Source organism: Hevea brasiliensis, chromosome 10 (assembly GCF_030052815.1).
Source record: "Hevea brasiliensis isolate MT/VB/25A 57/8 chromosome 10, ASM3005281v1, whole genome shotgun sequence".
In the NCBI taxonomy this organism is placed as follows: Eukaryota; Viridiplantae; Streptophyta; class Magnoliopsida; order Malpighiales; family Euphorbiaceae; genus Hevea; species Hevea brasiliensis.
This window is the reverse complement of record NC_079502.1, coordinates 15,052,675-15,068,658: the sequence shown is the minus strand read 5'-3', so window position 1 is coordinate 15,068,658 and position 15,984 is coordinate 15,052,675. Positions and strand designations below refer to the sequence as shown.

Sequence of the window (15,984 nt, the reverse complement as noted above, 5' to 3'; positions counted from 1 at the left end):
AGTGGGTGCCGAAATTTTTTTTTTTTTTTTTGCACAGGACTTGTGTAAAACTGCATAAGGGGAGAACTGGTGTGCATAACTTATGCACTTTCTTATGCAGGTTTCGGTGGAAGATAAAGGGTGTGAAAAATTGATTATGCAAGAGTGCATAGCTTATGCGCTAAATTATGCAAGTTTCGATTAAAAATGGAAGTGTAGGAATTGTGGTCATGCGGAAGTGCATAAGCCGTGCACTCTTCTTATGCACTTCTCGGCAAGTTTTGGTTTTCAGAATTTGTGGTCATGCGGAAGTGCATAAGTTATGCACCCTGCTTATGCACCTCTCGATAGGTTTTGGAATTCAGAGTTGGTGGTTATGCGGAAGTGCATAAGCCATGCACGCTCCTTATGCAGGTCTCGGCAGGTTTTGAAATTTGGGGTTGGTGGTTATGCGGAAGTGCATAAGTTATGCACTCTCCTTATGCACCTCTCGGCAGGTTTTGGAATTTGGAGAGTGTGGTCATGCGGAAGTGCATAAGTTATGCACTCCCCTTATGCAGGTCTCGGTGGAAAGAGAAAATGCAGGATGTGAAGTCATGCACACACTTATGCAAGTTTCGGCAGATATAAAATTTGACAAAAATAAGGCTATGCAGAGTTGCATAAGCTATGCACTCTCCTTATGCAGTTTGCAACAGGGATGAAAATGGCAAGAATTGAGGTTATGCAGGATTGCATAAGCTATGCAGTTGCTTATGCACAATTCAACAAGATTGAGATTACAATGGAAAATGATTTGCAAGTGTGAAAAATACCCTAGAATGAAGAAATATAATTCTATGAAGCATAAATCATAAGAAATTGTCATCAAAAACACATCAATATATACAAAGTCCATCAAAATTGCATCACACAAGCTTATAGAAGTGAATCCTACATAAAAGGCCTTTGTGAACCATGCCATTTCAACTCAAATTCTGCAAATCAACCTTTAGCACATAAAACTCCATAAAATCTGCATAAAGTTGCATTTTTCCACAAATGAGAAATGACTCCCCAAGTTATGCCAAGAAAATGCAGCACATCCACCTTGAATCTCACAACCCAAATAAGCTCAAAACTACAAAAATGACCCACTTACCACCACATAAACATGATAAGCACAAATACTTAAAAGTTACACACCCAACCTCACCAAGAACATAAGTCATCTGCTGCAGACCCTTCCTTGCTGCAAAATGTCATTTTTGCTCTGCATAAACCAGATAGCAACCCTGCACAGGTTATGCAGTAAAAATCAATCAATTTTGGGAGAGTTTGAAGGACAAAATTTTCAGGTTAAGAATCACTCCCCAGCAGTTCACCAACCTTCCTCCATTGAAATACATCTACAAGGGACAAGATTCAACAATGTCAAAAATTGAATTTGGGGAGATTTAAGATAAAAACAAAAGTAATGTAAATAAAAGTAAATCAACAAAAGCAAAAGAAAAGAACTTGGGGTGCCTCCCAAGAGCGCTAATTTATAGTCCTTAGCTGGACTTTTGTCATTTTTCATGGTGGCTGGAATTGGAATTTATTGCCTCTATTTTCAATAGGTGCTTCAATGAATCTACACTTCATTTTCTTTCCATCACATGAGAAGATCCTTGTTGCTTTGTCTAAAAATCCGACCATTTCTTTCTTGACAACCTTTGGTGTATCTTTTCCTTTGAGAGATGGTTGCTTGACCTCACTTTTCTCCACTTGCTCAACTTGAAAGATTGGTGCCATAGGACAAGGTGGATTACTATTCAAATGTTGTGCAAATGCAGCCTCTTTTGGATTTTCATCATTGATACTCCCTTCATGGATAAGACAACTTTCAAGAGAAGCCTTCGGATAGCTCTTTCTAAAGTGCTCTTTTACTAACTCATCAACTATATCAATTCTCAAACAAGAGTCTACATCTTCATGTTGCTTCTTCTTATCATTGCCAATGTTGAAGACTAAATGATCCTCTCCGACTCTGAGAGTGAGCTTTTCACCTTTCACGTCAATCAAAGCACTAGCTGTAGCTAGGAAAGGCCTCCCCAAAATGATTGGGATATTAGAATCCTCTTCCATGTCCAAGATGACAAAGTCAACAGGTATGTAGAATTTCCCAACCTTTAGAGGCACATTCTCCAAAATCCCTTCAGGATACTTAATTGATCTGTCAGCTAACTGAAGAGAAATGTGAGTCGGCTTAAGATCTCTCATGTTGAGCTTCTCATAGATGGAGAGGGGCATAAGGCTTTCACTGCCCCTAAATCACATAAAGCTTTTATAGAACATGATTCCCCAATGTGGCATGGAATTGAAAAACTCCCTGGATCCTTGAGCTTTGGAGGAAGTTTCCTTTGGAGGATAGCACTGCATTCCTCGATTAAGGCTCTGATCTCATAATCTTCAAGTCTTCTTTTGTTTGAGAGAATTTCTTTCAAAAACTTAGCATAAGAAGTCATTTGGGAAAGAGCATCAATAAAAGGCACATCTATATATAGCTTCTTTAAAACCTCTAAGAACTTCCCAAATTGCTTATCAATCTTGGCTTTTTGAAATCTCTGTGGAAAGGGAAGCTGTGGCTTGTAAGGCTCTGAAGGTATATATTTCTCTTCTTTCTTGCACTCCCTTTTTCACTCTTTTGTTTTTCATCTCTCTCAACATCTTTCTCATTTTCTCTCTTCTCAACTTTTTCACTCTTCTCAGTATGCACTATTTTACCACTCCTCAGTGTGATGGCATGACATTGCTCCCTTGGATTTTCTGTTTGACTAGGAAGTTTCCCCATAGATTTGGTACTTGATGAGCGTGCTTGTTGTGCAATCTGATTTTCCAGCATCCTATTGTGTGTTTGCATTTGTTCCAGCCTTGCTTTCATCTCTCTCATCTCTTCATCACGCTTAGTTTGATTAGCAAGAATTTGTTGTAATAAAGCCTCTGTGGTGGAACTTTGTTCTTGCTGTTTTGGTAGAGGTGCAGGATTTGCATTCTTTTGCTGAAAACTAGGTGGTGGTTGCCAAGGTTGTTGGTTGTTATACTCATTTCATATAGGCATTTTAGGGTAGTTTTGCATCCATTTTGCCCTTATATTTTAGTATATTTTATGTTTTTAGCTTTATTTTAGCTTATTTGTTAATTTTAGATACTTTATATTTGATTTTTGTAATTTTGTTGTTTTTGATAGGATTTTGTGGCAAATCGAGGATCAATGAGTGCATTAGGAAGTGATTTGAAGAAATTTGGGATTCTTTAAGCATGGAGGAAAGTTGAAGATATCAAGCTTTGAAAGAGCAAGTTAGCCGAAATTTGCTTGAGACTTTGCTTAAGGTCATGCTTAGGGTAAAGCGGCAGTAGTTAAGGAGCAGCACAAGTCAAGCACCAGCAAAAGAGTCCATTCTACTCTAAGTCTGCCGAGATTTGCTGAAGGTCTGCTTAACCTTAAGCAGACAGTGCGACTAAAAGCTGAAATTTGCTAAGAAGCTGCTTAGGGTTAAGCCGAACCTTAAGCGGTAACGTGAATAGTCTTCTTGACTTGGATAATTTTACACCTCATTTCCTATCCACTCCTTGGCTCTTATTTACTTTTAGGGCAACTTTTTGGGACCATATAAATTCATCATTTCCTTATTTTTGCCACAAGAGGAAGGGGGATAAAAGAGAGAAAAACGGAAAGAAACAAAGAAAAGAAAAAAAAAAAGAACGCAAGAAAGAATAAGAAGGAGAAGGAGCACGCCATTTCTGCTGGAGAGCTGCTGCCAAGTGATGTCCACCTGCAGTTTTTCAGAGTTTTGGGCTCTCCTTCCCCTGGGTTTTTCTATTTCTTAGTCTATTTTTATGTTTCTTTTGCTAGCTTTATCATTTCCTCTTGTAAATTTTATCATGATAGAATAGTTTTTCTAAGATTTCAGAGTTGGGTCGCACTATTTTGAATCTATTTGTGGATTTGGATTGGGTTTTATCTAGATTTATATAAATATGAGTTTTGATTCTTTTCTTTGTGTGCTTTATGACTTACCTAATGTTGGATCCCATTGGGTCTAGTTTTTAATCTTTGATTGAAGGACCGAAAGGTGAAAATCATTGATAGATAATCAAGGATTAGAACTTGAAATCCCCTAGATTTAGAAATAAACTAGGGTTTTAAGAGGATTCATTGATTGATTACAAAACTTAATGGGTTTTAAGTTAATCAAATATCGTACGAAAGTAGGTTTGGTTTTCTTAAAATACTCTTTGGTTTGCTTGAAAAAGATATCAAAGGATTTTAGAATCAATCACCTTCAAACTCTATTTTCTTTTAAAATTGGATGACCCAAGACAAATCCCAATAGACTTAATTCATAAACCCCAACTTTGGAATCAATTTTACTATTAATTAGTCTTTGTTTTTGCTTACCCATTATTAATTTAGTTAATTTTTGCTTAGATTAACACTTTATTTACATTACCCATTACCTGTTTTCTTTATTTTCTACTTAAATTGCTGCATTTAGTAAAATTAGTTCTTACAAATTGTCATTAGTCTAAATAATCGAAATAACCATAGTCTAGTACTCAAACACAATTCCTCGTGGGAACGATACTTTACTTATCACTCTATTACTTGATACGACCCGTATACTTGCGGATAAGTCACATCAAGTTTTTGGCGCCGTTGCCGGGGAATTGTTGTTTGATATTAGATGATTTGGTTGTTTGGTTAATTTAGACATTTTCTTTTTAATTTTCTTTTATTATTACTTTACTTTGTGTTTTTCTTTTTGAATTTTTCTTTCTAATTTTGTTTCCATTTGCTTATCTTGTGAGGTATTTTCAAAATGTTTCATGTACAAGTCTTCACAAGTTTTGCTCAACTACACTTGGAGCCCTTTTATGATGCTTGGGGAAGATTTAATGATATGGTAGAGAGATTTTCCAACCACAACCTTTCAAATCAGTCTCTAATTCTTTGTTTCTATGATGGTTTGGATGAAGCGACAAGAAATTGGGTAGATTATGGAGCTTGGGCAACTGGTGATCATGTTCTTCAAAGAGGTCATGAGGATGTCATTCACTTGTTGAATGACATGGCGGATTTTGATTACCATTGGCATTGGGACCCTTCACTGCAGGGTTGGAGTCACCAATATCCCCCATACCACAAAAAACCCAATATTTTACACCAATCATTTGAGTTTGAAGAAGAGAAGGGAGTGGGACATGAAGAGGTAGAAGATAAATATGAAAATCTCTTTAACCAATTATTGAAGATTCAAGAAGACCAAGGAATGAAACTTAAAGAGATGGTAGCTAAATTGGATGATCTTGAAACATCAATGAAGAAAAATGAGCTATCAATTAAGATGATGAATGGAGTTTATGAGGAGGAACAAAATACTCAAGCTGGGGACAATGGGTTAAACTATGATAATGCTTCATGGGAATTTGAATCTGCAGAAGAAGTGGAGCCTTAATCAGAAAAAGAAAAATCCTTTGAAGATGAGTTACCAATAGAGTTTCCACAAGAAAATGAGTTACTTGAAGAAGAAATAGAACTTAAAGTTGAAGAAAACAACTCTTTTATCCTTAGAGAGTCATTAGAAGAGGGCTTCTATGGAAATGAGTTAGAAAAGAAGTTGGTGGTTGAGGAAATTGATAAAACCATTAACTTGAGGTCATTGATGGATCTTTCACATACACCACCAGAAGACCCTTTTCTCTCATGGATACCTCCTTCATCATTTTATATCCTACATGAGCTAAAGCTTTCTTCAACTCAAGCATGTGATTCAACTCCAAGTGCTGTTCATGCTACATGCAAATTTGCTTCAAATCTGGCCAATCTTGAGGGCACTTTACATCAAGACCCATATGTCATATTATATGATAATTATTATGGAAGGAAGCCACTTTTTGATTAGCATATTTGAAGGGGTCAAGCTAAAGACCTTAAACGAGCGCTTCTTGGGAGGCAACCCAAGCGTATCCTTTTATAGTTTATTAATTTCCATTTCATTTCATTTTAGTTTTTACCCTCATAAAACTCAAAAGTGACATTTGTTTATCTTTTGTAGGTAATTCATGAAGATTGGGCAAATTAACACTTGTAGCAAAAATGAAGAATTGAGAAGGAACAAGTGTAAAGCAAAATTCTGCACTTTATGCAGTACCTGTGAACAGTAACACCTTTAAACTTGTGCTAAATTGCTGATATTGCAATCTACTTGATAGCACATGTTTAATTTTGTGTCTTGTGTAAATTCTGTGATATACAACTTGAATGAGGATCAATTTTGATATTTAGGACTGATGTGAGCTTTATTGAAGTGCAAAAATAGTGTTTGTTAAGTTTTACCTTTTAGTGTATACATAATTTTGTAGTTTGTTAGGAATTTACATGTTTTTGTTTGAATTCTCGCTAGTTTTTGCGATCTATGATTTTTATTCTTTATTCATGCTCTGTTCATCTCGCTTAAAAAGTCAATTTCTATGTCTTTTCTGCAATTCTTGAATGTTTGGAACTTGTCTCAAATGCTGCTGAAATGTACCTTTGGTATAAGTAGAGAAAGGAGACCATTTCATTAAGTGTGCACAAAGGTAGTCAAAATTGATGCCTAAATTGAAAAATGCTTGCATAAGCTAAATGAAAATATATAGTGTTTGATGAGTTCTAAGAGATGATGAGCTTAAATTCCTCAAATTTATGGTGTTTGTGTGTATTTGATAATTGCTAAGGGTCATGTGACAAAGATTCCATAGCATTTGAACTGTTTTTGGTAAGCAAAACCACAATTTTTCTCAAAACCTGCCGAAACTTGCTGATGATGTTGCTTGTCAAGCAGAGTCTTAAGCAAATTCTGCTGAACCTTATGCTTAACCCCAAGCCTGACCAGTTATCGGTTATGCATCCCACATTTTAAAAAGCCCAAAACTTCCGCCATTTTTATAAAACCCTCGCCCACACTCCCGATAAGCCACAACTCTCATTCTACATGCTTCAAGAAATGAAAGACCTCACAGAAAATTTAGAAAGCTGTACGAAGCTTGGACCACAATGAACCTACTGCAGAACCTGAAGCAGACCCTGATGCAGCAACAAAGCCTTGACAGCAGAGCTTGAACAGTAGCAGCAATTTAGTATTAATTTTAGTGCAGTTGTAATAGCAGTAACAGTACTAGTTTTTCAATTCAGTTTTAGTTTCTGTGTTAGGTTTATTTTGTAATTTGTTTATTTTAATCTTCAAACTTTTATTTTATTTTCTGCTATGGACATAGTTACTCTGTGAATGCTTTTTGATTTAATTTTTTTTATTTAAATGTTAGATTTTATTTCTTTACACTTTTTCATTTTCTTGCACATTATTTTTGCACTTTATCTTTTTCTTCAATCCTAATTTTGTTGATATTGATGAGTTGCACAATTTCCTTTGAGTCGCATCTGTTTCACATCATTTGGAGGTAACAGCTTACCCTTTTACTATTTATGCCTATGGTATGTTGCCAATGCTTATGCTTTCGCTTTACCCTACGCAACAGGTAAAGCAACATCTTAAGCAGTGTAAATTCATACATTTGGGATACTTTTTCACATTTTTTTCTCTCTAAAGCTTCATTGTTAATATCATTTTGAGCTAATTTTGAAATACTTGAGCTTACATTGATTTAATCCCCAATTGTATATATTTCATTAATTGATTAGTTCACACAATTTTGTCCATCTTTGCATTCATTTTAGACATTGAGGACAATGTTTCATTTGAGTTTGGGGGTGAGGGCAAAATTTTTAAAATTTTCTTTAAAATTTTCATTCATTCATTCATTCATTTATTGCATTTCATTCATCCATATATAGATAATTCATACACTTATACATAAACCACACACATGTCTATACTCATACACATATATTTGCATATAGTTTTCATATAGATTACACTTAGTTTTAATTTGATTTATGCATTCATTTTAGGATCATGCATATCATAAAAAAATAATTTTTTTTTTTTTACCTTGTCCTTAGAGGATTGAGAATTGCTTTGAAGAGCAATTGAGCTTACTTTTAGAAGGGTTTGATGGATTGAAAGTTCTAGATAGGTGCAAAGTTATTAGATTCTTGCTTTAGTTTATATCTTCTTAGCCAAGGGCCACCCAATCAATTGCATTGACTTTGAGTGCTTAGAGAAAACTCAAGGGTGAGAAGTAGCTAATTGATGTCTCACCAATCCTAGAACAATCTTTCTAAACCTTTCAAGGCGAAATCATAGCATACACTTGAAAAAGAAATAATCTAGGCATTCTTTGAATTTTAAACCCATATTTTAGCCTTAGCCAACCTTACTTAAAAATTTCCCTTTGGAACCAATTTGAGCCTACATTTATCCCTCTTATTCCTTTGGAACCCACATTAATACCTAGCCATAAACCCAAACACTTACCTACCCTCTATGAGATAATCCTTTGAGTGATAGATACAATTAAAATAATAATAATAATAATAATTAGTTGGGAGAAGTGACTAAAAAAAAAAGGGCTAGCAAATTCAATTATGGTATGTAAAGTAATTCACCACCCAAATACATAAAGAAATGAGTTTGGGGGTGAATTGAAAGGGACAATTGTAATTCAAAGTCAATATTATTTATATAGTCCCTCTAAAAGCTTCAAAATTATATGCTAGCATTGGTGAATAGTTGTAAAGTTCCTTCTCCCAAATCCTTCCTAAAAAAAAAAAAAAAAAAATTTGTGTGTCTTGATCTTTTAATAATTTGATTATTCTCATATTTTATTATCCTTATCCCTTTCTTGTTAGCCACATTATCACCCCCTTAGCCCCATTACGACCCTTGAAAGTCCTTTTGATCTTTTGATGGTGTTTTGCTACATTAGTGGAGATTGGAATAGGAGAATTGCCTATGGGATTGTGATATCATTAATCCATTCATTTACTTCCATCATTATTTGAGACACTTTAGTTTGTGGATTACCCTAATGTCTATTTAGACATGATTATTCTCTGTGATTGATTGGTTTGGGCTTAATGATATGGATAATTGACCCAAGGCTAAGCGGTGATAACTTTGGTAAGGATTGAATTCTTTGCATCTTGAAAGTGGGTATATAGTTTATTGGTGGCTAAAAGTAAGCTTGAGAGTTTGGATAAGTAATTTTCATAAATTTAAGGTAAGGTACCCCAAATTGTATTAATTGTTTTAATTTGCTTGAGGACAAACAAAGGTTTGAGTTTGGGGGAATTTGTTATACTCATTTCATATAGGCATTTTAGGGTAGTTTTGCATCCATTTTGCCCTTATATTTTAGTATATTTTATGTTTTTAGCTTTATTTTAGCTTATTTGTTAATTTTAGATACTTTATATTTGATTTTTGTAATTTTGTTGTTTTTGATAGGATTTTGTGGCAAATCGAGGATCAATGAGTGCATTAGGAAGTGATTTGAAGAAATTTGGGATTCTTTAAGCATGGAGGAAAGTTGAAGATATCAAGCTTTGAAAGAGCAAGTTAGCTGAAATTTGCTTGAGACTTTGCTTAAGGTCATGCTTAGGGTAAAGCGGCAGTAGTTAAGGAGCAGCACAAGTCAAGCACCAGCAAAAGAGTCCATTCTACTCTAAGTCTGCCGAGATTTGCTGAAGGTCTGCTTAACCTTAAGCAGACAGTGCGACTAAAAGCTGAAATTTGCTAAGAAGCTGCTTAGGGTTAAGCCGAACCTTAAGCAGACTGCCCAGAACGTGAATAGTGCTGCTGACTTGGATAATTTTACACCTCATTTCCTATCCACTCCTTGGCTCTTATTTACTTTTAGGGCAACTTTTTGAGACCATATAAATTCATCATTTCCTTATTTTTGCCACAAGAGGAAGGGGGAGAAAAGAGAGAAAAACGGAAAGAAACAAAGAAAAGAAAAAAAAAAAAGAACGCAAGAAAGAATAAGAAGGAGAAGGAGCACGCCATTTCTGCTGGAGAGCTGCTGCCAAGTGATGTCCACCTGCAGTTTTTCAGAGTTTTGGGCTCTCCTTCCCCTGGGTTTTTCTATTTCTTAGTCTATTTTTATGTTTCTTTTGCTAGCTTTATCATTTCCTCTTGTAAATTTTATCATGATAGAATAGTTTTTCTAAGATTTCAGAGTTGGGTCGCACTATTTTGAATCTATTTGTGGATTTGGATTGGGTTTTATCTAGATTTATATAAATATGAGTTTTGATTCTTTTCTTTGTGTGCTTTATGACTTACCTAATGTTGGATCCCATTGGGTCTAGTTTTTAATCTTTGATTGAAGGACCGAAAGGTGAAAATCATTGATAGATAATCAAGGATTAGAACTTGAAATCCCCTAGATTTAGAAATAAACTAGGGTTTTAAGAGGATTCATTGATTGATTACAAAACTTAATGGGTTTTAAGTTAATCAAATATCGTATTTAAAGTAGGTTTGGTTTTCTTAAAATACTCTTTGGTTTGCTTGAAAAAGATATCAAAGGATTTTAGAATCAATCACCTTCTAACTCTATTTTCTTTTAAAATTGGATGACCCAAGACAAATCCCAATAGACTTAATTCATAAACCCCAACTTTGGAATCAATTTTACTATTAATTAGTCTTTGTTTTTGCTTACCCATTATTAATTTAGTTAATTTTTGCTTAGATTAACACTTTATTTACATTACCCATTACCTGTTTTCTTTATTTTCTACTTAAATTGCTGCATTTAGTAAAATTAGTTCTTACAAATTGTCATTAGTCTAAATAATCGAAATAACCATAGTCTAGTACTCAAACACAATTCCTCGTGGGAACGATACTTTACTTATCACTCTATTACTTGATACGACCCGTATACTTGCGGATAAGTCACATCATTGGTATTGATGCCCTTGTTGTTGTGGTGGAAAGTTCTGAGTTAAAGCTTGAGTTTGCTGATTCCCCCATGAAAAATTTGGATGATTCCTCCAAGCATATGAAGGATAATCTACTCCACAGCTCATTGTTCCTTCTGCATAAGTAACTTGTTGAGAATTCCCAAAGCATGATGATGAACTGACTAGCATACTTAAATCCTCCATTTTCTTAGCAAGGACATTAGTGAGTGCATCAAATTTGGCATTGATCATGTTGAATGGATCAAGCTCATACATTCCAGCAGCTTGCCTCTTTTGAGTTGGAGCTGGTCCTCTTGGACTACTCCAAAGATGAGTATTCTTTGCTATTTTCTCTAACAACTCATAAGATTCATCTTCATGCTTAATGATGAATTCCCCTCCAGTTTGAGCATCAATGATTTCTCTGATAGCAGGAGTGACATTTGTGTAAAATTTCTGATTTATCATCCATTTAGGAATGGCATGATGTGGACATTGTCTCTCCAACTCCTTCCATCTCATCCATGACTCATAAAGAGTCTCATCTTCTCTTGGTCTAAAAGCAATCATTTGATTCCTCAACTCTTGAGTTTTTCCAGGTGGAAAGTATTGGGCAAGAAATGCATCAGTGAGCTGCTCCCAATTTGTAATTGAGTTGTGAGGTAAAGAATCAAGCCAATCCAATGCTCTATCTTTCAAAGAGAATGGAAACAATTTTAGCCTTGCTGCATCATCAGACACTCCTGGTTGCTTTTGCATGTCACAGATCATAACAAACTTCTTAAGATGAGTATGAGGATTTTCTGAAGGATGACCTCCAAATTGAGAATTCTGAATCATTTGTAGTACTCCAAAATCCATCTTATAACTATTTGCATCAATTCTTGGTCTTGCTATACTCTCTCTTAAGTCATCAAAATGAGGAAATGCATGATCCATCATACTTCCCTTAGGCACATTAGCATTTACAACTTCTTCACCATGAGCTGCATTTTCATTGTTTCGATCATTTCCAGCATTACCACCACCAATTCCAACTCTTTCTTCAGCCATTTCTTGTTCAGTTTCAGCTGCTCTCAATGCTTCTTTTCTTCTTCTAGTTTCTTTCTTGTTGGCTCTACAAAACTTCTCAATTTCAGTATTAAATAATATGGATGTATCACTTGTGCTTCTAGCTCTTCTCATAAAAGATTAAGAGTACCTAAAAAAAAACAAACAAACACAAAATGAAAAGATAACAAAGATAAAACTATAAACAACTAAAATAATCAAGAATTCAATCTTAAACAAACAACTCCCCGGCAACGGCTCCAAAAACTTGATGTGTCCCAACCGCAAGTGCACGGGTCCTTCAAGTAGTATAGAAAAAGATATCGTTCCCATAAGGAGTTGTGTTAATGATTGAATTTTTGATGTAAAATAAAATATATTAAAATTGTATTTTAATCAAATTAATAAAAGAAATTTAGGAATTTGAAGCATAAGGTATGAAAATGCAAAACTAAATTCAAACAATGACTAATTTAATAATTCGCAAAATAAAGAAATTGATAATAATGAAAATTAATAAAATGAGATTAAACTAAACACTCAAAAGTAAAATTCCAAGCAATAATTGATGAAAGACGATTCTGGAGTTAAGGGTTCATATTTAAGTCATTTTGGGATTTTCCCTAGCTAGCCCAATCCATGAAATTTATGGGTTTAAAGGAGATTAATTCTAAAATCCTTTGAAAACTCTTTCGAGTGAGACAAAGAGTGCCTCAATTAACTTAATCCTACTTTCGTGGAGTTAAAATTAACCAAGACCCATTAGGTTCTTTAATCAATCTATTAAAACCCTCTTAACCCTTAGTCTATTTCTAGATCTAAGTTAATTAAGTCCAATTTCTTGATTAACTATCACTTGGTTTTCTCCTTTCGGTGCTTCAACCAAGGATTAAGAACATAACTTAATGGGGCCCTTCATTAAGCATGTGAATAAGCACACAAGAAATGGATTAAACCTCATAAATTCATTAAATTGGGACTAACCCAGTTCAAATCCACAAAAATAACTAAAATATTACATCCCTTACTCCAGAATCAAAGTAAAACTACTCACTATCCATAATGTTTACAAGAAATTCTGAGTTTATAAGGAAATAAAGCTTTAATCTAAGCTAAGAAACAAGAAACTAAACACTAGAAATGTAGGAAAAATGTAAGAAAAGAAAGAAATCTCCAAATCTGATTGGAAATGGAGTGGGAGATGATTGTGACTCTTCAGCTGCTGCCTCCCCTATTCCTTTTCTTCCTCTACTTGCTTCCCTCTTTTCTAAAATGGGAAATGGGACTATTTATAGCATTTTTCTGATATGGAGCCCTAAAATGGTGTGTTTTAGGAGGAATTTTCTGAGGGAATCTTCTGCCAGCTCATTAATGAAACCTTTGTGGGACTGCATAAGTGGACTGCATAAGTTATGCATTCCCTTATGCAGTTTTCGGCTGTTTCTGGTTCACTTATGCAAAACTGCATGACTTAGCGCATAAGTTATGCACATTTCCATGAGATTGCATAAGGGAGGCGTGAATCTGCATAAGCTATGCACTCTCCTTATGCACAATTCGGCAGGTGTTGGAACAGTGTTTCTTCTCCTCATGCGGATCTGCATAGCTTATGTGGCAAGTTATGCGCAATTTTGTCAATGCATATTTCCACTTGAAAACTTGTTTTTGACATCTTTGGCTGTAGAAGTCACTCCTCAATGGCAAAATTTCTTTTCAGTCCTTCAAAAACACCATTTTTCCTACAAAACAAAGTAAAAATTACAAATTAATCCAAAATTGACAATTATGAAAAACTAACTAAATAACTAATGAAATTAGCTAAAAGTGACTAATAATCAAATAAAATGGCTATGAAATTAAACCTAAATGATTATGCAAAATGTATGCATCAAGAAGAACATGAAACTTTGGACAAGTGGAAGGAGCATGATATGAGAGCTAAGTGTTACATGCTTGCTTCAATGAGTAATGAGTTACAGCTTTGTATAATCTTCCCTTCTGGTGATGCCATATCAAGAACCACTCCGACTTGAACCTCATCCATGAAGCCTTTGTCGAGACTTCCATGGAGCTGCGAAAATGTTTGAAAAAGAAAGCTCAAAAGAATTACAGACGAGCAGAAAGTTGTTGTTTTTCTCTTGGCTCCCATATTATCAAATGATCAATAATTACACACCAAACTTCATCATAATTATTTAAAAAGTTGTCAAGATGAATACTGTGTTAGTGTCCATTCATGCTTTTTAATTAATTAGTTTATACCTAAGATTTCAACATAATTACAAGCATAGTAGTTCAACTGCAGAACTTCTGAAATACCAACTCTTCTATCTATTTATACTATTAGGGTGTTTGATTTGACTTATAAATCAGTCAAATCTATTTATAAGTAGAAATCGTGAGTAAATTAGCATATATTTTGACTTATAAGTTAAAAAAATATTTACAATAAGTCAAAAATCATAAGTAAGGCACCCTTATAATTTATGTACTTATTTTAAATATATTTCTTAATCAAGTAAAATATTATATTATCCTAATAATTTTTTAAAATGTCAATATTGTTCTTATTTTAACAATCACAATACTTAATGATATATCATTTTTGTCATTTTGACAAATTAAGGGCTTTTTAAATACCTTTTAACTATACACTTAAAACTATTTAACAAAACAATTAATAAGTATTTTTTTTTAACTTATAAGTGAAACTAAAAATTAATTTACTTTTTACTTCCTACTTATATTTAGATTTGACTGACTTATAAGTTAAACCAAACACTCTTTTAAATCGAGTCATTTCATTTGTTCAGTTGATTGTAATCGAACTATCATTTCATGATTCATTTGAGTTAGAATTATTTTAAATTTTTTTAAATTAAAAAGAATTATGAATTACTTTGAGATGGAGCGAGTTCAAGTCGAGTTGATTGATCGGGTTAAAATTTGCCACCTTTAATTAATTATTTATCAATATTTTGTTTAGAAATTTATTTTGTCCGCATGGTAATTTAAATAAATATTTTAAAATCTCATAAACTATTATTTTCTATTGATTAGATATAGGTTGATTGTCAATATTGCATATTTTCATAAATGGATTTGCTTCAAGTTCGATCCCTTGGATCTTTGAATTATGCAGAGAAAATGGATCAAGTCTAAAGTAATCCTAAAAACTAGTTCAAGAGGAAGAGACTTGCACAACTATTATATTTAGCGCAAAATTTTTATCCCAAATCAATGGGGTACAACACACCTTTCATGTTCAAACATAAATATTTAGAGCATGAAGTTTATTAGTGAACACATCTATGAGCGGCTTAATATTAAAGCAGTGTAGATTCTAATATCATGTAAAAAAAGAAAATATAAATTGAGCCTAACTCAATCCCATAAATTAACTGAAAAGAAAAAAGTTTATTCAAGCCTTATATTCAGCACAAAATTTTTATTCCAAATCACCGTAAAACAACAAGTTGATTATCAATTAAACCTTCAATTTTACGAGTACAGCAGAATGGAGACATTAGAACAACATATTTTCAAAATTGCATCACTATTAATAATAAATTTTCAATAGTTGTGAATTTTATGTGATATCAATTTATATAAATATAATTTAGAACAGAAAAAAAAATTTTTGATACAGGAAAAACACAGAATATTAGGATAATTTTTTTGTCCTATGAAATTACCCCATTTCTATTCTAAGTTAGTTTCTCAAAATTAACAAAAGTGAAACTTACACATATGTGGTTGTTAATTCAAAAAATGTTTATGAAATTTAATAAAATTATAAGAGCTTAATATAGATTATTAAAAATTAATTACTCAATAAAAAAAGCATAATTTAAGAGTTTTAGGATGATTTATTCTTAGTTCTTTTTAATTAATCTAATAATAACATGAAATAATGTATGGCCATGAGATGTAATAATTAGCATAGAGCAAATCAAGCAATTGTGAATTGGCCCCAGGTAGATAAGGAAGGTGGCCAGAATGGGAAAATTCTATATAGCTAAATTATTATAATTCAAGATATAAAACTTTACATGTTATATTTTTGTTCACTGTGGATA

At 33.5% G+C, this 15,984-nt stretch overlaps 1 protein-coding gene and 1 non-coding gene across 2 annotated transcripts in view; both read left to right on the top strand.

The window, feature by feature from the left end:
* The window catches only part of LOC110652347 (glutamate receptor 1.2-like), a 48,186-nt gene extending 42,730 nt beyond the window's left edge, over nt 1–5,456 (top strand). Inside the window, exon 10 of the mRNA XM_058128546.1 lies at nt 5,115–5,456. Within this exon, the coding sequence (XP_057984529.1) occupies nt 5,115–5,456 (342 nt within the window). The remainder of the gene's footprint in view (nt 1–5,114) is intronic.
* Nucleotides 5,457–11,333: 5,877 nt separating this feature from the next.
* Nucleotides 11,334–11,441, top strand: LOC131170053 (small nucleolar RNA R71). Its single transcript, XR_009140996.1, has one exon. It is a non-coding gene; the product is annotated as a small nucleolar RNA R71 (small nucleolar RNA).
* Nucleotides 11,442–15,984: the final 4,543 nt, after the last annotated feature.